The sequence below is a fragment of the Diadema antillarum genome, unplaced genomic scaffold (genome assembly GCF_040938485.1).
Source record: "Diadema antillarum isolate AM-2024a unplaced genomic scaffold, OU_Dant_1.0 seq00000684_RagTag, whole genome shotgun sequence".
Lineage (NCBI taxonomy): Eukaryota > Metazoa > Echinodermata > Echinoidea > Diadematoida > Diadematidae > Diadema > Diadema antillarum.
This window is the reverse complement of record NW_027271589.1, coordinates 896311-918706: the sequence shown is the minus strand read 5'-3', so window position 1 is coordinate 918706 and position 22396 is coordinate 896311. Positions and strand designations below refer to the sequence as shown.

The window sequence follows — 22396 nt, the reverse complement described above, 5'->3', positions numbered from 1 at the left end:
ATTTTCTTGATGTCTTTCCTAGTTTGTATCAGATTCTAGTTCCATCCTTACTGATCTTCTCAGGTACTGACTATATCTGAAGGCATTTGTGGTTCATGAGACAATAGTTGTGCAGTAAGAGTAATAAATATATTTCTCTTCCTTGGAATGAGTCGTTCAGGTAGTGGTCTACCCTAACATCTTCAAAAATGTTTCATCAACAGATGACAACTGGCATTGGAATCAAATACTGACAAATCACTTTATCAATAACATGTTCTCAAGTGGAAACTGTGAAAAAAAAAATTCACTCAGTCTTTTCATTTTCTTCACTTGCTCAGGCAATAAGTTGACAGAGTGAAGAAGAGATATACACAGTAACGTTGCATGATGCTCATGGAATGACTCCTTTACTCTCTTTACGTGGCTGACTTGTTTTGAAGACGTTCTAACCTACTTGTGTTCACAAAACACATGAAGTGCTACTATCCTTTGCAGAGAACTGTTACTCCAGCTTCAAACATTTATTTTTAAAAAAAACCATGTGATGAATAAAATTTGTTATCACTTGACAGAACAATGCACAGTAATCTTCTTTTTCGGGGGGGGGGGGGGGGGGGAATGGGCGGTGTCTGCAAGTTCTATGTATCAAACATTGAGCATTCAGTGTGAAGTGGTCATGCTCTTTCATCTGTAGATCAAGTTCTGATTCTCCAGAAGAGCAGAGATAGTTTTCATATGCTGAACCTTCCTTTAGCCATCTCTCAATAGAGAAGTTTCAAGGTTCTGCCAGATTCATTGCAAGAGGACAAGACTCCTTGACTTTCGTCTCCTAGAATCTGCCGCTCCGCACACTGCCCTGGCTACTGGCGCGACTGCCTGCCCTCGAGCCGGAGGGTGATCGTCCACTCTTTGGCGTGCCCGCGGGGCTGCCGGTCAGCCCACCACCCAGTCCACCAATGTCCACTGCTTTGATACCGATGCTGCTGGCCCGGCTCGAGGCCACACTGCGTCCAGAAGAAGGGGTCCTGATGGCAAGAAGGAAGGGGGAAGGGTGAGTGAAAAGGAGACAAAACACATCAAGGAAATTTCAAATTTAAACTGAAGTGTGTAAACATGAAAACTAATTGGCCAGTCTGATAAGAAATTCAAACTTATCTGGCCCAGTGATATAACTACATACAGCTGCATTCTCAAGAAAAGTTCAAATAATCTACTAACAAGAGAAATCAAGTAAGTTCCTGTTGCCCTCAAAGAAACTGAGTTAGGTAGATCTAATTTGCCACAAATGGGCATTACTATCAAAGGAAGGTCATTTGGCACATCAGTTGTGCTAGCCAACTGTCTTGAAAACAAAAGTGTGCCCACGGCCAGATTTCATCAAAAGTTGCTATCTATGATGATAAACGACTCTTATTTCAATGGCAAGTGTCATGGTAACGACAAGAATCCCGCTTCCTGATTGGCTGATGCTACTGGAAGTTACTATTCCAGCATCTTTAATGGAATGGGGCCCAGGAGTCCGTTTGCATGTATGAAAAATTTTGCACATCGTACCAAGAACTCCCTCACTGTCACATATTCCTGCCAACCACTGTCTTTTTCTCATGTTTCCCTTTAATTCTACTTCTACAACTTTGCTTATCAAATGGAAGGCTTATTGTGACGTGTGTGCAACATACTGAAATTTGAATTTGAATTATGATTTATTACAGAGCTCAGCATGTCATCTCAAACAATTTGCACACTACCACTGCAGAGAATACAAGGAATGTGAATTCTAATAGCAAATTGAGAACTCACTTTGGTGACGACAGGCTGCGTGCGCTGTAAGCTGACCCCGGCCTCGAGGATCGCTGGGACGCACTGGGAGGGGGCGGGTACTGGCAAACCAGCCTGTATTGATAGAAACAAAAGCACAGTGTCATAACAATTGTGCACAATGTGCAGAAGGTTCTGCCACACGAAAGTGAATATCTGCCCCTTCCTGCAAGCCATATACACACACACACACACACACACACCCACACACACAAACACGTACACATTCTGAAAACAGATGTTAGAATCCATTTCATACCCTGATATTGTAATTCTGGTGCCATACTTGAAAATTTCCACTTGATGCAATGAATCCAGACACACACACACACACACACACACACACACACACACACACACACACACAAACAATGTTGGGGCGCGCAAATTTTCCTAAAGATAGCTGGCAACCCCATCCACAGGGTCAAGGGTCGCAACACTTGCCTGTGAGAAGAGCATGTGAGCCGTGGGAGCGATGTCCGGGTAGGAGTGGATGACCTCCCCCATCAGCTTCAGAACGTTCTTGTTGAACTCCCGCAGCTCGCGCAGCTCAAAGTCTTTCTGTGAAGTCGAGAGAAAAATGGAATGCAAAGACGGGATGAAGAGGTGTGGAAGAACAGGAGGAGGAAGAGGAGGACGGGAGGAGGAGGACGTGGGAGGGGAGGAGGAGAACGTGGAAGAGGAAGGGAAGAGGAGGAGGGGGAAAAAAGGAGGAAGAGGAGGAGGGGGGAAAGAGGAGGAGGAGGGGGAGGGAAGGAGGAAGAGGAGGAGGAGAAGGGGAAGGGGAAAAAGGGAGGGATGAGATGAAGGCATGCAGGTAAGTAAAAACAATTAATGGGAAGCCATGCAGTGGAAAAACTGTCATTGAAAAAACATCTAGGTGGAGTTGTTGCTATGGCAACTACTGTATACGTCACTGCAATGTACAAGACAAAGAATTTCTATTTCTTTTCTCTTGTTGTGATATTAGACCATACAAAAATGTAAGGGACACACCTATCGGTTCATGGATCAGCTTTCATTAATGTGTGGCTAGAAACGATAAAAAGGAAGAAAAAGCGTTGACTGATTACCTCTTGAGTGACCTTTCTTATGGTGTGGGCACTCCATTGCAATACAGGTCAGGGCAATTGATATTGATAGAGTTGGCTTCAATTTAAATAAATTCAGGACAGTAGCCAAGTTAACATGAAGTTAAAGAGATAGCCAATGAAATACTTAATTTCACTTTCAAAAAAAAAAAAAGAACAATGACTGTTAAAAAGCTCTTCCAGGGACTGCTACAACCTGTTTGATTGGTAGGAATATGATACCAATGAACCACTGCCATAACGGTGTTTAAGTCAATTTGTACCTGTTACATATAAAATGAAAGTACATCTGTAGCAGACACACAGATAGACAAATCTAAAGTAAATGTGTATGCGACCTGCCACAACAAAAGGATCCAAAAGTTGCTGACGGCTGAGCAGAAAAAATTGAGTTTGAGGTCAGGTCATCAAAATCGGTCAAAACAATCAAATTTCTGTTTCTTTTTACACAATTTTGGAGTCTGATGTTTTGTCCATCATCTGCCAAAAATTCAAAGGTAAATGATTAAAAGAAAGGCAAGAAATTAGCAATTTTTCTGGGCCATGATTTTCTGACTTTCAATGAATCAGAAACATGTCCGAAGATTTGGATATAGCACCGCAGATTGACTCAGCCTCTAGCAAGGAGGGAGTGATCTTATTGGTCAGTGCGTGGCATCCTGGTTACTGATTGGTCGTGCGTGGCCCGCTGGCGTTAAGCTTGAACGAACATCGCAGTGGTTGCTAAGAGAAACTGTATTACCTCCCCTTGATCACAATTGCGTCGGAAGGAAAACTTAGGAGGTGTTTTTCTTGAAACGCTGATTTCCTAGACCAGTCAACATGCTTTTACAAAATCATCAATATCTCCGCAACCGAGTACTTTTATGAGTTATGTTATATATGAAGTTAAAGCGGAAGAGTAAAGGAATAATGTCATGTCACTTTCGAAAATCGATCTCCCCCGACATTCGGATCTTTTTGTTGTAGCAGGTCACATATCAAGAACAGCCATGAAATAAATCCACTTTAAATGGCTACATTGTGGGGCTTCTTGATCCTATCATCAAGGGTGCATACTCTCACGCGAGAAGATGACAACTGCCATTTCGTCTAATGACAGTAATTGGGCGTGCTTAAAAGAAACCACACAATATACAACACAATAACAAGGAGAAGTTATGGAAATGCATTTCCTTTGACGTCACAAATTACATCAATGCACACACCAGTATATGACTTCACTCTGGCTATTCAAGGATCTTCTTCTCTTTTTTTTTTTTTTTTCTTTAAGACAGAAAAATTTGGGCATATATTCGCATAGAAACAAGATTGCCGTCCTTGATGGTGTCCGTGCCGGCAAACGGAATGAATCTTGTGACAAGGAACGCATGTAAGAGTAAAAGGCAGCACTAGACTGGAAGAGAAAAGTCTCACTAATTGAAGCAAAATTTAGACCGATAGACCAGGGCCCCATTTCATAAAAGTTGTTAGGACAGCAACTCTCGGTGGAATGGCAACTTCCAATCACAACAGCCAATCAGGAAGCTGGATTCTTGTTGTTACCATGACAATTGCCATTCCAGCAGGAGTTGCTATCATATCAACTTTCTATGAAATGGGGCCCAGGACAGCAATGAGGTGTGATAAAAAATGCACAACAGGCAAAATTCATTGCATACTTGAAGTTTTGAGAAGGATCGTATATAACTTGAATTTCAACATGCCCAAGTCATGCATTTCTTAAAGAAAGAAAGAGTGCAGGAGAACAACTGGCTAATTTCTTTCTTCTTTTTGTTGATATTCATATCAGGTTAATGAGCTATCTTCAGTGAAGCTAGCTATAAAGTGTGAGTTGCTTACAGTAGAAGTTTACATATCATCGCTGGGGCGACAAGACCTCGTATCTGAAATTTTGGTGAAAATCACTTTTTTGGATTAATGGTCAGATAATCACTTGAGTGATGTCCTGTCCATATCCTAGCTGTCTTACCCCAAAAATGAAGACCCCACTGCATGTGAAAGGAAAGGCTCTCCCATTTGATACAGTGCTTTGGCTGACATGTTTTTTGGCTCTCCTAAACATTTGACATTTTGTAGATATGAGGTCTTGTCACCCCAGCGATGATAGATCCCTTCTTAATACTTATTATTTCTCTCATAAACCCCTTGTTCTCTTTCCTCTTTGTTCCTTGAAGTATCACTCATCACAAACACCTGCAGAACAACAAATGGAGTGGCAACACTACTGAATAGCATCTTACGGGCATACCTCTTCGTGGGTTTCACCCTTGACCTTTCGGCTGACCCGCAGCTCCTTGGCGTAGCGCGCAGTCTGCTTCATGACCCGCTCGATCTTCACCTTCTGATCCTCCAGCTCCTTGGTCAGCTGCTGCTTTTTGTTCTGCAAAAGATGAACATTCAAAATGGCAAGAGTGTTTAATCCCTTCTCTCCCAAGGATTTTGGATAGTATGGGGTATTTCTGTGCCAGTCAGGGGTTTCCTGTTCCAGTCAGTGCTCCAAGCACACAAAGGATTAACTGGGAACAAGTTGTGTTTCTCTCCCATCCTTTTTTTACCACCCTCACATAATTTCTGTTCTCCTCCCATTACCCCTTCGCCCCCCCCCCCTCTCACTTTCCCCTATTCTGATACCATTACTCACTCAGAAAAAGAAAATTAGAAAAGCACTAAGAGAGCACAGACCTCCGCCAAGCAGCCCTATTTCCTAATGATAAAGAATCCTTCAAAAGATTCAAACAAAATTTCTGGATTTAGACAGCAATCTGGATCACTACCAAAATTTCATCATCTGTTAATTGTGTCATTATCAACTTTTCTTGAAAATTCCATCCAAATGCATCCATAACTTTTTAGTTATTTTGCAAACAAACAAACACACAAACACAAAGACAAAGCAATGTCGGCAAACACATGGCCTCCTTGGCAAAGGTAAAAAAAAAAAAAAGAGATAAGAGGTACCACTTCTCACCTCCTTCTCCTGAATCATGTCCTCGTAGGCCCGCTCGTCTCTGCCCAGGTTCTCCATGGTACTTCCCATGGTCTGTAGGTCGTCCTGGAGCTCCCTGATCTGGCGACGCTTGTACTTGTACTTGTCCATCGCCGCCCGCAGCTGCTCCTCGAGTCTCTGCTTCTCCTCAAACTCTTCACCTGGTAGAGGAGAAAACAGCAACGGAGAAGGAAGAGGAGAGATTGGGAAGGATGGATGGAGAAGGACGACGAGGGATAGAGAGGGATGGATGAGGAGAAAGGGATTAAGGTGGAAGATGAGGAGAAGAGAGGGATGGAAGGATAGAAGAAGAAGATAAAGAGATAGAGAGGGATGGAGGAGAGAGAGGATGGAGGTGGAAGAGGAGGAGGAGAAGGAGGAGAGGGAAGGAGGGATGGGAAGGAAGATTAGGAAGAGGAGCAGATAGAGAGGGATGCAGAAGATAGATGGAGGAGAGGGATGGAGGTGGAAGAAGAGGAGAGAGAGGGAGGGATGGTGGGATGGAGGAAGAAGATGAATAAGGGGTGGAGGACAGAGGATAGAGGTGGAAGAGGAAGAGTAGAAGAGAAGGGAGAGAGTGATGGAGGGATGCAAAGAAAGATGAGGGACAAAGAGGGATGGAAGAGGAGAGGATGGAGGTGGAAGAGGAGGAGGAGAAAGAGGGAGAGAGTAATGGATGGGGGGAGGGAGGGAGGAGGAAGATGAGGGATAGAGAGAGCAATGGAGGAGGAGGAGTGACAGATAGAGTAGAGAAATTAAAAAATATATATTTAAGCTGCTTATCACATGTGTACATATACATGATTGTATATATGCATGTTTAAGTGAATACATAAATGCATAGTTATTACACATATATCATGAACACATTTGTACATGCACACACACGCATATTATGCATACAGTGGAACCTCTTTATAAAAGGTTGTATACATCTAGAACCCTTTTATAACAAGGTCATTGTTGTGGTTTCTGAAATCCCTTGTGTAAACATATATATGCATACCTACACGGTAAATGCATATTTATACACACAGTGCGCTCCTGTCTTAACTAACATAGTTTTAACAAAATTGTTGCAACAAGGTAAAACTTCAGGTCCCAAAATTGTCATCTATATCAACTTTATAAATCTATCTGTTTGGCTATGAAGAAATTTTGATATAATGATAAAAAACCGCCAGTCCCGAGAAATCCGCTATAATGGGAATGCACTGCACCAAAAATGCACACATACACTCACACACATACCAACATACACCACATACACACATATTATTCACTGAGGTACAGCAATGACTTACTTGTCTCGGTGACCCGGTTGAAGCTCTTGCGGTACTGCTCGTTGCGGCCGTTCATCAGGCGCAGTGTGTTCTCCAGGGCCTTGATCTCCTTCTCCGCCTTGCGAATCTTGGCGTCCAGCTCGTCTCCTGTTCGCTGGAGACTCTCCTTCTCCTGGGCAGCCTGGAGAACACAGAACAGAGGAGGAGGAAGAGAGAAGTGACCAAAGAGTCTATGTGCTTAAAACTAGAGTGCCTACTCGCTATATGCCCTGGACCATATGCCCCCCCACCAAAAAAAAAAAATAATAATAATAATAACACGACCCTCCGCAACGATGATTTCAAAAATCGCAAATCGATCCAAATACAATTTCAGGAAATGGAACTATAAATTATTACCCAGATCATACAGCAAACCCCCATCTGATTTGCTTCAATGGTCAAAGAGAAATTAGGATTTTTGTAGAGCATGTCAGGAATCCCTTCCCTCCAAGTTCTGTTCATTGCGTTAACATGTAGTTCCAAGAGCATCCAAGTGCTAAACTTCGAAGAATCAGACCCATGACATGCACTACAACAATCCACATTTCTCTGTGACCACTTGACCACAATGAATGGGGTTTTCTGCAAAATATATATACAGCTCCTTGTGATCATTACTATATACTTTGCCCTCTATAGGCAGTGAGAAAATTTTTTTTGAAAGTGACAGATATTACTGAATGTTGTAACACTTGGGACTAATCTTGGTACAGTGAAACACCATTATAACAAGATTGCCAGGAACATCCATTTTTGTGACGTTGTAACAGATATCTGACTGTGAACATATAAAACTGGGACCAGCTAAGTACAGTTAAGGAAAATTGGGACCACCAAATTCACTTCGTCAAAAGCAGTATCTCATTTTAAGTTAGCTTGTTACAACAGGGTTTCCCTGTATTCTGTTTGCCAAAGAAAATTAATAATTTCACAATCAAAATAAAGAAAAGTACTAGTTTCCTGATTTCTTTTTTTCCCACAAAATCCGATACACAAATGGGAAACAGTTCCCCAATAGAACATGCGACCAGTCAATTTCAGTTCATATCATAAGTTGCTTCAATGTCATATCATTAACAAATCGTAATCTCCAGTGTCATACTTACACGGATGACGTAGTATGCTTGCGATCGGTCTTCCTCGCCTTCCGGTGGTGCCATGGTGACCATCAAAATTTCATACCTACCAAGAAATTGGAAGAAAGAAACATGGTAAATCTGAGACATGTTTGTCGGTTAATTATCTTCTTGAAAGAGCGCAGAGTGTGCATGCTACCTCATTTACAGTAACAAAGCAATCATTTTAACTTAAATGATGAAACTCGCGATTGCACAAAGATGATTCACCGAATGGCTGTAGCATCATTTTTGGCTCATACAAATCTAGAATGTGCTTTGTCTCTGTGGAAACAAGAACTACACAGTCACTTTGGTGATGCTAAGTTCTTGATCTGTCTGACCAACATGATTTGCAGTATGTAATAGGCAGTGACACCTCTCCAGAAGATGCATCAGACAGAGGATCATATTTGCATTGAAGCTCTGCAACCTAATTTCGGGTAATGATACATCATTGTGAAAATGGAAATTTGCAGACTGTAATCAAGTGATCAGGTCCTTCTTGTGGCATGCAATACCAAAACAGTTTTCCTGTAAGATGGGAACTTGTGTGAGGAGAGGTATAATGGTCTGTATACGAAATGGTACGTTGCCTCGCACACTTCTAGGCAGTTGTGCAAATCGAATCAAAAGTTCCCTACTGCCGGTACTACCCCATAGAGCACATATGTCAAGACAGTCCAATGACTAGGGGCAGAAAATCAACTCCCGAATTTTGTGATGAAAGATGGAAAACGAGGATGACACAGACGAGGAAGGAAAGGGGGTCCTACGTACCTCTTGCGCAGCTTGTCAATCTTGGCGATGCGATCTTGCAGCTCGGCGCCGACGGTGCCTCTCTCCTCGTCACTGGACTTGATCTGCGCCCTCAACATCTCCTTATGGATGGTGATCTCTTTACGTCTTTCTTTCATCGCCTGCCGGGAAGGGGGGGGGGGGGGTGGAGCAGAGGGCAGAGAGGTCAATATTGATCATCAATTCATTTTCTCCTCAGAAACTGCACTGGCACAAAGTAACATGATATTGCTGTTGGCACCAGGACAATTACCTCCCGGACAATTACCCTAGACTCTTCCCCAGACTCTAACCCTAATCCTAACCCAAACTCTCACCCTAAGCCTAAGTCTAACCCTAATCTTTATTCTAACCTTATCACAAACCAGTATTTAGCAGTGGGTAATAGTTCTTGGGGGGGGGGGGGAAGGAGGTAATTGTCCTGATATGACTGCTGCTATCTGTCAAACTTAAAGGAATGGTACAGTATTGGTGGATATGAGAATTGGGCTTTTAACTTTTTGTGAGATACCAAGAAAACACTTATGATATAGTACAGAGCATAGCATTTTAAGAGGAATTCAAGTTTATTTGATGAAAATCAGATTTGGAACGACTGAAACACCCAAAAACAAAGTAAAACAAAGTGATCGTAATAAAGTGTGGGTCCCACACTTTATTAGAATCGCCCTTTTTTGGATATCTCAGCCATTTCAAAACCAATTTTCATCAAATAAACTTTGAATTCCTCATAAAATTATGTGCTCTTTCATATTTCATAAGGGGTTTCTCATTATCTCACCTAAAAATGTTAGAAACCTGAAATTAGGTCTCAACCAAAACTGTACGATCCCTTTAACAGAGCAGTAATATTTCCGAGTCAAATCTTCCTAGAGTATCACTGTCCTGCTTTTATAGTTCAAGAGAATCGGAGAAGCCGATATCAAAAACCCCAGTTGATAGATCCATAATATTGTCTCAAATACCAACTGTTTCCTCTCTGGTGTTAGCACTGCCCCGACAGAGGGCCTTGAAGTTACCTCTACCCAACACTGCCTCCACTAGCAAAGTTGTCTGCCGTTTAACCCTTTCTGTGCCAGGGACTTTGGACAGTATGTACAATGTCATGAGGTTTCCTGTGCCAATCAGCACTCAAAGCACACAAAGGATTAAAGGATTACAAATTTGGCATGACAATAAGTGAAAGGAGTCGCTTAAGTTCACTTCAAAGAGTTTCATCGATTGTGTATATCTGTGTATCAGCAACACACAAATGTGGAGCCAAATCCCTGTTGAGCGAAGGTGGTACATTATACTAATGATGCACAGGATAGAGTGCGTTAGTGTAGGCGTAGTGCACTCGAGGGTATTTACAATTGTGAAACATGCACGAGGCGAAGCCGAGTGCATGTTGCACTACATTGTAAATACCCGAGAGTGAGCTACGCCTACACTAACGCCACGAAATAATCCTGTGCATCATTTGTTTTATAAAATGGGTCGAAAATTCGAAAACTAACATCATTTTTCAGCGTTTTTCACGTACCTTTGTGGGTCAAGACGTCCGAAGATGTTCGTCCCAAACTTTTACGCACGTCGCACTCGCGGAAGTCCCGCACATACAGTATAAGTATAATGGGGGGTTGGGTTTCCGGACACCCGCATGAAAACTTACTTATTTTACATAGAATATGCACCCTTTACCTTAAAGACTTGATATAGACTCCTCATATAGGCCTACTAGACAACATACTCTGAAAACGGCGTGAGAATTAACCTGCTAAATCGTTGGATTTGCTCTTCAAAGTGACTCCATGTACGCGTCCAGTCCCATAACGCTTGGTCTACTGTACTGTACAAAGTGTACGTATAGTACAGTATACGTACGTACGCCACATATGTTATGCACAAGGGAAGACAGGCCGGCCGGCCGGCAGCCCGAACTAGAAGTTGTTTACAGGATTGACAGCGCGTACGCGTATGCATGCAATTCATCAAAGGAGCCGCCGCGCGCACAGACGATCGGCAATCTACCATAGGATTACAGGCAGTGCAGTTGTACTGAAGTAAAGGAAGGAGGTGTGTCTCATTTCAGCGCTTCCTATTGGCTACATTCTTGAACCCATTTTATAATGTTATATAAAAAGTCTGTCACGGCAGAGTTTCTGAATGGTTTGTCGCCATGACAACACCCAGGAGCCTCACCGTTTCGAGCTGCAGACGGCGTTTCTCCAGGGTGAGCACCTCGTCGGCCCTCGAGTTGAGGATGTCCCTCAGACGTTTCAGCTCCAGCTTGAGGATGTTTTCCTCCACCATCTGGTCCTGGAGACACGGCGGGATGAGATGAGGAGGGGGGAAATAAAAAGGAGTTTGAGAGAATATGAGGTGAGGATAAAGTGATCTGTTCACACACAAGGCATCAAGAGCAGGCATTTCACTGCTGGGTATTCTTGTTTTAATATCTCACTTGGCATTTCTTATTGCATTTATAATTTTGTATTTACTCTATTTTTCTTTTTTTACTGCATTTATTTCCATTTCCATTATTGGGTTTACAAATTTTGCATTAAAAAACAATCAAGCAAACAAAAATATATGTCACTTTGGTCGCAAAAGTTGTACTTTACACTTGATAAAGTACTGTCTCTGTATTCAGATCATTCCTTCTGAGATCATTGTTGTTTGTATTTTGTTAATGTTCAATGATTGAAATTGATTTTTGATTGATTATTCATCGCTGATTAATTATTGATTATTGATTAGAATATAATTTTTAAGTGACCACTACGGAAGCATTGAATGCTTATGAGCTAGTAAACCACAGGACCGATAGTTTTGAGTCCATTCCGAAGGACTTGGCAATGGGGATAATGTGCCTTGACTAGGGGCACAACAGCTGCAGCCAGGGGACTTGAACCACAGACATTGTGATTGGTGACCTGTGGTCTTATCCACTGAACTACAACATCTCTTTTTCGGATCTCTACAAGTCTACTATTTCAGTTGCAATGAAGCAAAATATGACAAGTGAATACAGAACTGTACTAACATTGAGTGATATTCTAATGACTATAAAGACAAAGCATCCTGCACCCTTCTGAGTAAATTATAGGATACCATTCAAAATCATCACTGACTGTGGAAAGCATGTTTATCAGCTTGGGTCAACACAAAACCGTTCAAATAAACATCACTAATATTGGTATTTATATAGGTAGTGTCCACGCAGCAATATGAGGCATAATATGCGTAACAAACCTGCTTGTCTTTCACAATTCGTCTCAGCTCCCGGTTGGAGCTGTCATTGTGGAGGTTCAGCTCTTCAATCTTACTCGTTAGGTCGGCTTTCTCCGCCCCGCTCTTGTCCAGGTCACGCTTGACCCTTCTGATGTCGTCCTGGTCAAGAGAAGAAGAAGGAAAAAATTGTCGACCAGTCAGCATTGGAAAGTGCAAAGGACAGAGTTTACTGGCCTACAGTATTTAAGACATTGACAATCTTAGAAAATTATCCCCCTCCCCCCCCCAAAAAAAAAACAACAACAAATAAGAAAACTAGACAAACAAAACAATGTTGCTCTTTCTACTTTGTAAAAGCTGCAATGAAGTTAGCCTGCTTAAACTCATATTTGAGGATAAGATTTTGATACAAACAGTGAGAAGACCTACCAATCTAGAAAAAAAAAAGAACTTAAATGGTACAAATTTGAGCGGAAGATAACCCCACTTACATTGCTTTGTCCTACATGCCCACAGATGTTATTGTTACCACACTTTTAGTCTTCAGAATATTTCTGCAACATTGACAGACGAGCCATCAAATCCAAGCGCTAAAGGAATTTATACAAATTCTGGGCAGTTCCTTGCAAAATATTCTCTTTCACTTTTCCATAGTGAAGATTATGCCAAATTTGAAATGTATTTGAAGAAGGAAAAAAAACCAAAACAACACAAAACAAGGGGAAATAAGAGCATCATTCATGACAGATGTTTCACCATTCTGTAGAAACAGAGAAAAGGGGTTAATGTTACCTACTTGCCTCTCTTTGTCTCTTTCTATCGTATTATTGAGTGATATGACATCATTGGACAGACAAATTTTGAGCATGGGGGGCAATATAAAAAAATATTGCCCTCGGTGGGACAAATCCTTGCCCATAATGTTACTGGCCAAGGCAATATACTCTTGCCATAATCTTCCACCTCAATAATCACAAACATTCTACATGAGGCCAGTGTGGCATACCTGGAGTCGTTTGAGCTGTGTGCTGAGCAGGCCGTGTGTGGTGTTACGTTCCTCTAGAGATTCGGTAAGCTCCTTGATGCGGGCGTTGAGGGCGTCCATCTCTTCTGTGCTCCGCTCACCCTCCAGACGGGCAATCTTGCGCTCCAACTGCTGCACTGTGAAATCCTGGCAAGGGAAAGAAATAAGGTTTAGCAAAGCAGAATTAGCCATGCTGTAATTGCCTTAAATCACTAGCAGTCCATATTCAAGCATAACTGTGAAGTCCATATACACTCTGTGCCATTGACGTTTCAAATTAGGTTAAAAACGGTACAACCTCATCCTCCCCGGCCTTGATGTAGCAGTACAAATGAGCCTTGTAATTGCCAAATCTGCAGGCAAGGTTGCACCACAAAACAGCATTCCTCATCTGCAGTAGCCGTTCATGTAGTAGCATTAACCCATCCCCGCAAAATGCTTTCATTTGGATGAGCAAAGTCATTCTTTGGAGGGAAAGATATTCTGAATTGCAGAATAAGTAAGAATATAGCCTGTTTGGCTAAAACTAGAACTAGCTGGGTGGGCTTTTCATGTTACCCAGGAGAACAGAGGGCATACCAGAGAATGAAAATACAAATTGTTGATGACCGCACTGTTTAAACAGCGACACATTAAACTGATGGGTCTGAAGAGGCTATGACAGTATACTGTAGTGACTTCTATGCTGAGAATAAGACCATCGAATTGTCTGGCTCACCTGATTGTATATGATCTCTTGCTGCTTCAGGGAATCGTGGTCAAGTTTGTTGATCCGACTCGACAGGTTGCGGCTGGCTGCCCTCGCCCCCTGGATCTCTGCACTGGTGTTCTTCTCAGCTGTCTTGGCCTCGTACAATTCCTGCCAAATGAAAGCACGGGGAAATCACATTGAGAAATTAATTGGTATTTTTTTCTGTGGATCCAACATCTGAGTCCACACAATATAGTAAGGGGCCATTCACAATTATCAACATTTTCACAAGCGTACAAACTGTACGCTGGGAGGGGGGGGGGGAAGGGAGTCAACACCCGGCGTACGCTTTCCAATTTCGAAAAATGTTGATCCATATTCTCGCGCCCATCCCGTCTGATCACGGCCTCACGTCTCGCTCGCGTGCTCTAGTATGCCTGCGCGCCCACAATGCAAGAAGTAGAACACAAATACGCGTGTGGAAACGCCCAGTGTGTGACCTGAAATATCCCACTCGGTATCGACTGCTAAAGCACCAGGATGAGGAGGGACACACACTGACAAAAGGCAGACCAAGCAAGAACTGAACACAGTGAAAATAATACGAAAAAAAGCAACATTTTTCTTCATACACTTTAATGGGGGGGGGGGGGGGGGGGGGTCGTGAAAAGTGTATGGTTTGTACACTTGTGAAAATGTTGATAATTGTGAACGACCCCTAACTTAAGTATGTCAAAGGATTGTAGAAAAAGTTCAAGCAAAGGGTCTAGTCTAGATAGAACCAAGGACTGCTCAGATCAAAAAGAACATACTGATGCAATTTTGTTTTGTTTTTTCAAAAATGAAATGAAAATAAACACAGGTTGAAGGCAAGTATCATATTTTGGTTCAAAAATGAGTATTGCAGATAAGAAACATGCTGAATTAAATTCAAGGAAAGTACATTTTTCATCTCAAAACATGTTTTCTGACTGAAAAAGAAATAATAATATAAAATGTTGTAAAAACAGACAACATGGCTGCTCTGAGAATCACTGAAGTTTAAATGATCAACTGAACTTGAATTTGAATATCTGCATTCAGTTATTTGAATTACATTCTGCATCAGCTCTGATCAAATCGCAATTTTCCTTTGTGCAACAGAGAGATGTCATGGGGGGGGGGAACAAACATCTCAACATGTGGGAGTGAGGGGGAATCTGCAAAATTGTCATCCTCCCCTCTACCAAAATGAATTTGTGAAGTCAACAATTTTCTACCAAGGTCCCATCTTACGAAATACTTAACCGATTGAACTGAAACACTCACAAGTCAATGCAGCTGTATTTCTGTAAAGAGCAACTTCGTTATGTATATTCTGCTGGTACTTCACCCTTTTCATTCTCTGCTACCTTATTGTTTATGTACCATTTGCAATTCATATATTATGTACCCCTATTTCAAGTTGTGAAAGTCTTGTATTTGGGGTCTTTTCCCATCAAGCCTATACTACCTAGGCTTTTATTAGTTCGCCACAATGAATATGAAATGAAATGAATCCAAGGGGGGGGGGGGGGGCTCTCACCTGGGACTTCTTGTACTGGAGGTCCCTGAGTCTCTTCAGCTCCTGCTCCAGAATGTGAAGGGTGGTCTCCTCATCCTCTAGCATCTGATCCATGGCTGCTGCCAGCTCCTCAGCCGACAGCGAGGCATCGGTGGCTGCCTTCAGCTTGGACATCAGGTCTCCACGGTGCCTCTTGGCATTCTCCACCCTGTAAAACAGAGATACGTTTAGATAACAAGGGATTGCCAGCTGATGTCAGGTTTGGGGATGCCAACCGTATTAACAGCTTTGCAATTTTCTCAGGGCTGCAACTTAGGCATATTTTTGGTGGAAAAAAACATTTTTTTTTAACCTTTTCAGCAATAGATGTGTCGTAATAAAATGTGGGAAAATCAGTAATTACCATGAAACCTGCTTTATTTTTGGCAAAACACAGTACACAATACTGCCAACAACAACAAAAAACAAAAAAAATCAACAGTTGGCATCTCTGCAGTTCATATTGAAGACCATGCATTGTCAGGGAACATGGCCTAGATTTCAGTGAGAAATATGACCCGAACAAACAATCTCTGCTACTACTGTAAAAGTGGAAATTTTCGCGGTGTTCAAATTTTCGCGCATTTCGCACAACCAGAAACAAGCGCGAATATAAAAGCACGCAAATATTTTTGCTTGCCATATGTGCCTGTGCGTGAGGTCTTGATTCTGCGGAATTAAAAACACGCGAAACTCTTCCGACCTGGCCAAGCGCGAAAAATTAGTCACGCGAAAATATCCGCTTTTACAGTACCTACTCCACCCTCACAAATGAAACCATATTCCAAAACAACAATAATAACAACAACAAAAGACACCCATCTTACCTACTGCACGTTTCAAATTTGATACTCTGGCAGCTTCCTCATAATTTGTACAAATTAAACAAGAGTGTTTTTATTATAGTTTGTGTTGTTGTTGTTGTTGTTGTTGTTGTTGTTGTTGTTGTTGTTGTTGTTGTTGTTGTTGTTGTTGTTGTTGTTGTTGTTGTTGTTGTTGTTGTTGTTGTTGTTGTTGTTGTTGCTGCTGTTGCTGCTGCTGTTGTTGTTGTTGTTGTTGTTGTGAAGAAAAATACATACACTGAATGTGAGATATGCTAGAATATTCATTCCAAATAATTTGCTCACACAAGCTCACCTATCTTTCCTGTTCTCAACCTCCTTCTTAAGTTCGTTGACCTGTCTTCTCATCGATTCCAGATCCGTGGCTGTTCTTTCCACTGTGAATTTTAATGTTTCCATCTATTAAAAAGAAGAACACCAACACCACATAATAAAATCAATGCTCAGAATCATGCTCAGAACTGCATAGGTAAATTTGTCACTTGAGAGATACAATAATGTATGTCCTGGCTTAATTTCAATTTCACCAAATTTGATTTCTCATGTACAAGAAAGAATGCACCTTGCAAAACAAGAATGTGTTTCTTTTAATGTGCTACCTGACACATCAATTCTCTTTGCATTGTTTTAGGGATGTGACGTGAAGCTCCAATTTTATCGAAGAAAATGAGATTGTGTGGAACTATGCCAACATATCTAGAGAGCTTGACTGAAGAAAGTCAGAGGTTGCAAACCCCTCCAATCAGGTGTACGTTGATTTCTGGACTGACCTCGTCTGCAAACTGGATCCGCTGGTTCTCATTGTCCTGGTAGTCCAGACGGAGCCTGGCGGCCAGCCGGTCAGTGCCCTGGATCTTCTTGGTCTGCTCCTGGTTGTTCTCGATCTCATTCTCCAGGAACTGCTGCTTCTCCTTCACCATCTCTTCATGGTCCATCAGGTCTGCCTTGGCCTCTGCCAGACGCTGCAACAGGAATGACAGGGGAGGAGGGGGGTGGACAAGAGAATATAAAACATGTATCATTCAATTCCATTCCATTTCATTCTATTCTATTCCATTTCATTCCATGCAATTCCATTTTCCATCCTGCATTTCTAATAAGTAATTATGCAGAATTCTCTGTCTTTTTGAATCTATCAAGAATTTTGCTTACCAGTATCTCAGCATTAACTATGAAAGAAATGTGAAAAGGAAAAACTAGCAGGGTGAATTACTGATAATACGGAGCTTTAGATTTGCTGCGCGGACGTTTGAGACGACACTTGAGCTGGACGTTCTCCTCTTCCCTGCGTCGTGCTGAAAAGTAGCTTTAGATTACGCCGAGACGCAACATATAAAAAATAAAATGGCACCCCCATATGATCGGTACATGAAGGAGCTCTCTTCGTCGAGGGGACGTAAAAATAGCACAGAACGCGTGGTGAAAACTCAGGCGCGCGAGCTATAAATAAATTGACTTTGATACCCGATTCTGCGCATGCTCAGAAAAGGTTTTTTTTCCCTCTGAATGTCCCCGTCGCGAAAATCTAAAGCTCCTTATTAGCAGGGGTGTGGCAACTGATATGAGGGGGTGTGTTGTGTTCCTCTCACCGTGGCCAGCCTGTCCATCTCCCGGTCCCTGCGCTGCATCTGTTCAATGGTGGCCTCCCACTGCTCAATCAGCTGCTGCCTGTCATTGTGGGCCTTGCGGAACTCCTCCGCTGTCTTGTCCATCTCCAGCTGTCAGCAAAAACCACAAAGATGGACACAGAGAAATAAGATTTAATGACAGAGCTCTTTCTTTTTTTTCTTTTTTTTTGCTGACTGGCATAAATGCCTTGACACTATTGTCAATGGATAGAGATCACCTAATCCTTATTTTTCCTGTTAGATTGAGGCACATTGATACACCTGGGTGTGCTTGCAAATCATCAACACGGTCAAATTTTGCAGGATTTCTGGACATTGATGAAAAGCTTTTTTGATAGTAATACAGCTACCAGACTGAATGTCACTGCTAGAAGTGGCAGGGTGGTTAAACAACCAGTGCCTTTTACAATGTGATTGTGCTAAACACAACAATATATTGGCTTATAGTGGTTAAAAAAACAACAACAACACTAATGAATTCACATTGCAAACACTTGTATTCATTAAATTGTAAATATGTTCATTTTACACATATTCATTATTGTAAATGTGTCCTTGGTGAAACTCTCATAAACTCCAGATCAGAGGTCGATACAGTTTAATCAAATCTCACAAATCTTGACAAGTTAAGCTTTGAAATAGAGCATGGGTACATAAAGGGTTAAGACTACTTCAGCATATTTTCTGTAGTCAAGAATTATCATACAAGCACTTAAAATTGTAAAAAGATGTAAAAGTTGGATGTTTCATACCTGAGCGGTCAAAGTCTCTGTCATCTCATTGTCCAGCACTTTCTTCTTCTTCTGTGACATCTCCGTCATCCTCTCCATCTGCAGGCTGAGTTCCTGCAGGAGTTGGACGAGAGGAAAAAACTCAAAATTGTTGCAGCTACATGCATTACTAGCAAAGAATTACCAGTGAGTGCTACCAGACATACATCAAAACGAAAACTGCATTTCCATACATCAAGCACACACTAACATCCACGATATTTCATTACACTACTGCCATAATCTCCCAGTAAGGATGATGATAACTTTCTCATTTCATTAAGTTGTCCTCAGACTTAATCTTTATTCAAATACAATTGAAAACACCAAGCCAAGTAAAAACTTTGTACAAATTACTCTAATATTTTAGTAAGCATGGATATGGATTGACTAGAATGTGACTATATTACCATCTACAACTGCAATGTATGCAAATTTAACGACACCAGCAGTATGGTAAAAAATTCTTTATCTACAGTCCCCATTGGAGGGCCTGACATACAGAAACAAATCCTGACAACTATGAAGGGGGCAATTGGCCTGATCCACTGTACCTTGATCTTAGCATCGTCTAGCTGTGTGTACTTGGCGATGGTCATGAAGTCCTCGTCCTTCCTGGCCGACTCCTCCAGCCAGGCCTCCAGGGCCTGCTGGTCCCAGTTCAGCTGAGACTTCAGCTCTTCCAGCTTCTGGGTGTTCTTGAAGATGGTGTTCTGCATCAGGGGGAGAAGGGAACGGAATAGGGATGAAGATGAAAAACAGTGCACTCCCGTTATAACGAACACCGTTATAACGAAATTCCGGTTACAACAGAGTAAAATTCAGGCCTCAATATTACCTACTCTATGTATTTTTATTGTTTATTTGTTTGGTTATATCGAAATTTCGATATGACGAAAGGAAACTGCTGGTCCTGAGGACTTCGTTATAACGGGAGTCCACTGTATTCATCATTGTTAGGTACAATATCATTTGTTCCCCTCTCCTATTTCTCATTATTATCATCTTTCACTGTCAGCTATGGAAATTATTTTTTATACCAAATAAATAGTCCCAAAACATAACATCTTGGACATCATCATACATACAGTGAAGATATTGTAGTTTGGTATTCATTTGCACACTTGATGATGCCTACTATGGAATGCATTCCATATCATAGAGGTTTCAAACGTGATCTTGAATACAACCCAGGTTTATAGCTATGCAGGAAAACCCCGTTATAATGTCAAAGAGCTTGCTTACAACGAGATACCGCTTTTAACGAGGTGAATTCCACAGTCTTTATTTTACATTACAGTATTTACAGGCCTCTTTTTACTATGTTTACAATGAGGTACCAGTTATAACGAAGTAAAATTGGTGGTTAAGGAGACTTTGCAATAACACGATTTCCCTGTACAGTGTACTCCTGTTATGGCAATAACGTTTATAGCGAAATTCACTTAACAACAAAGTAAAAATTCAGGTCCCAAAATTTTCATGTATATCTCTCATATTCAATACTGCTCGTTTATAATGGAATTTTGATATAACAATAGACAACTGCTGGTCCCAAGGACTTTGTTATAAGGGGAGTCCTGTGTACATTGTTGGAAGCAGGGAGGGGCCGGGCAGAGTTTGGGAGGGGCCAGGCAGTGGTTGGGAGGGGCTGGGCAGGGGTTGCAGTAGGCCACTATCTCACCTGGAAGATATTCTTTCTCTCTTTGATGTCTGCCAAGTCGTTCTCAAGGCGAATGATCTCCTGCTTGAGGCGACCTTCCTCCCTCTGCGCTACCAGCTTCATGTGGTTTTCCGTCTCTAGCTCTTTGGATCTCGCTCCACAAAGATTCTAAAATTGGACACAATAAACAAAGATATAATTGGTTTCATTTTTCCTATGCAGCCACCAATCCTCAATTCGTTCACATTTTTGATGTTTAGAAATACTTAATATACAGGTACAGTATTATGTAATCACAACAGCATCAATGGAAGCTGAAGCTATAGAATGCAGTATGGCTAATTTTGCCACAACTACAAAGCAGTATCTAAAATTTCTTCAGAAACAAGACAAGAAATAAAAAACTGTGTATGTTTCTTCTTGTTGTCTTTTCTTTCACAGATGTCATCACTGGCTCTTGAGTCCACTTGCATTGTAATGCAGTACTATACTAAATGACTTTATGGCAATTGTCACGATGAATCACTAATCCAAATAATATGTTTATACAAGTATCAAGGTTATTGCAAACTGGTGGTACCACACAGGTAGGGACCATAATGGAGGGCTGTTCAGCACCAGAAATATAATGCAGCAAAGTGCTGGCAGGGCAATCTGAAAGAAAACAGAAATAGTTAATGCACATGAGTGTAGAGATGTAGAAAACCTTACGACATTTTCACCATACCTGCGTGTGGTTGAGCTCCTGTTGCACATTCTTCATGTGGGATGACATAGCGAAGACACGATCATCGTTGGTAGTGAGTTCTCCCTGCAGCTTTACCCTTTCCTTTTGCCTTTTAGCGACCTGCACAGAGAGAGAAAAATATGAAACATGTGGTTACTGTAATCTACTAGACTACTGTAAAAAAAAGTGGCAATTTTCGTGGTGTTGAAAACGCCACCCGCAACCCGGAAGTAGCGCAAAAATAAAAGCACGCGAATAGTTTTGCTTGCCATAGAACCTATGTTTCAACAGAATAAGAACATGCAAAACTCTTCTTACCTGGCAGAGCGTGAAAAATTAGTCGCGCAAAAATATGCATTTTTACAGTAGGCCTGCTAGGGGTCTAGACACTCTGTTGTCGAGTGTTAACTGCTCATTGAATTGATATTAAATGATAAGGGCAAAGGAAGAGCGTGAAAAATTAGTCGCGCAAAATATGCATTTTTACAGTAGGCCTGCTAGGGGTCTAGACACTCTGTTAACTGCTCATTGAATTGATATTAAATGATAAGGGCAAAGGAAGTTTGACGTGAAATAATATTAAAGATCCTTGCTGGTGAAGTTTCATGATTAACAGTTAGAAAGTTTCTAACGTTAGAACTAGACTGTAACGCTACATGATTCTTTTAATTTGATTTGCATACATGTACCGTAGTTATGGGTAAACTCGGCCTAGCGGGTAAAGTCGGCCGCCAGCGCGCACAGTACAATTTTATGTACTGTGCGCGCTGGCGGCCGACTTTACCCGCTAGGCCGAGTTTACCCATAACTACGGTATATGTTCATAGAATAATTGGCATAGTAGAAGCATAGACAACAAGATCACTGGAATCTACTAAAACAGAAACATTAAATTCTTACCTCCTGTTCTAATGATTTGTTTTCCTGGTTGGCGACAGGAATTTGCAGGCCACTGTCCCACTCCATGTCACTCAAAACACTCTTTACGCTCATCTTCGCTGATTATTTGATGAAGATCTATCAATCACAGAAAGAGAAATACGATTAAGCCATCGACAAGTCGAGAACCAACAGTTAATCTGCAGACAAACGGTTTGTCTGCTAAATTTGACACTATCTCCGACGACAATCTGAC

At 41.6% G+C, this 22396-nt stretch overlaps 1 protein-coding gene across 1 annotated transcript; it reads right to left on the bottom strand.

The window, feature by feature from the left end:
* Nucleotides 1-811: 811 nt before the first annotated feature.
* LOC139737167 (coiled-coil domain-containing protein 39-like) lies at nt 812-22276 on the bottom strand. Its single transcript, XM_071647844.1, has 21 exons — nt 22162-22276; nt 21262-21381; nt 20556-20702; nt 19426-19584; nt 18854-18946; nt 18063-18191; nt 17244-17435; nt 16769-16872; nt 15614-15800; nt 14077-14217; nt 13341-13505; nt 12356-12493; nt 11303-11419; nt 9101-9240; nt 8312-8387; nt 7185-7344; nt 5863-6041; nt 5143-5274; nt 2221-2361; nt 1783-1862; nt 812-1007 (listed from the first exon to the last, which is right to left on the bottom strand). Exons 1-21 carry the CDS (start codon nt 22252-22254, stop codon nt 812-814), a joined length of 2889 nt encoding a protein of 962 aa, XP_071503945.1. The 5' UTR covers nt 22255-22276.
* Between the last annotated feature and the right edge of the window lie 120 nt (nt 22277-22396).

Bases quoted from the DNA above. Each gene is read 5' to 3' on its own strand.
- LOC139737167 (XM_071647844.1), bottom strand. From the start codon at position 22,254: ATGAGCGTAAAGAGTGTTTTGAGTGACATGGAGTGGGACAGTGGCCTG. The intron at 18,947-19,425 runs GTACAGTGGATC...CAACTCCTGCAG, and splicing joins TAGACGATGCTAAGATCAAG to GAACTCAGCCTGCAGATGGA. The intron at 15,801-16,768 runs GTGAGCTTGTGT...TCTGTTTTACAG, and splicing joins GTTGAGAACAGGAAAGATAG to GGTGGAGAATGCCAAGAGGC.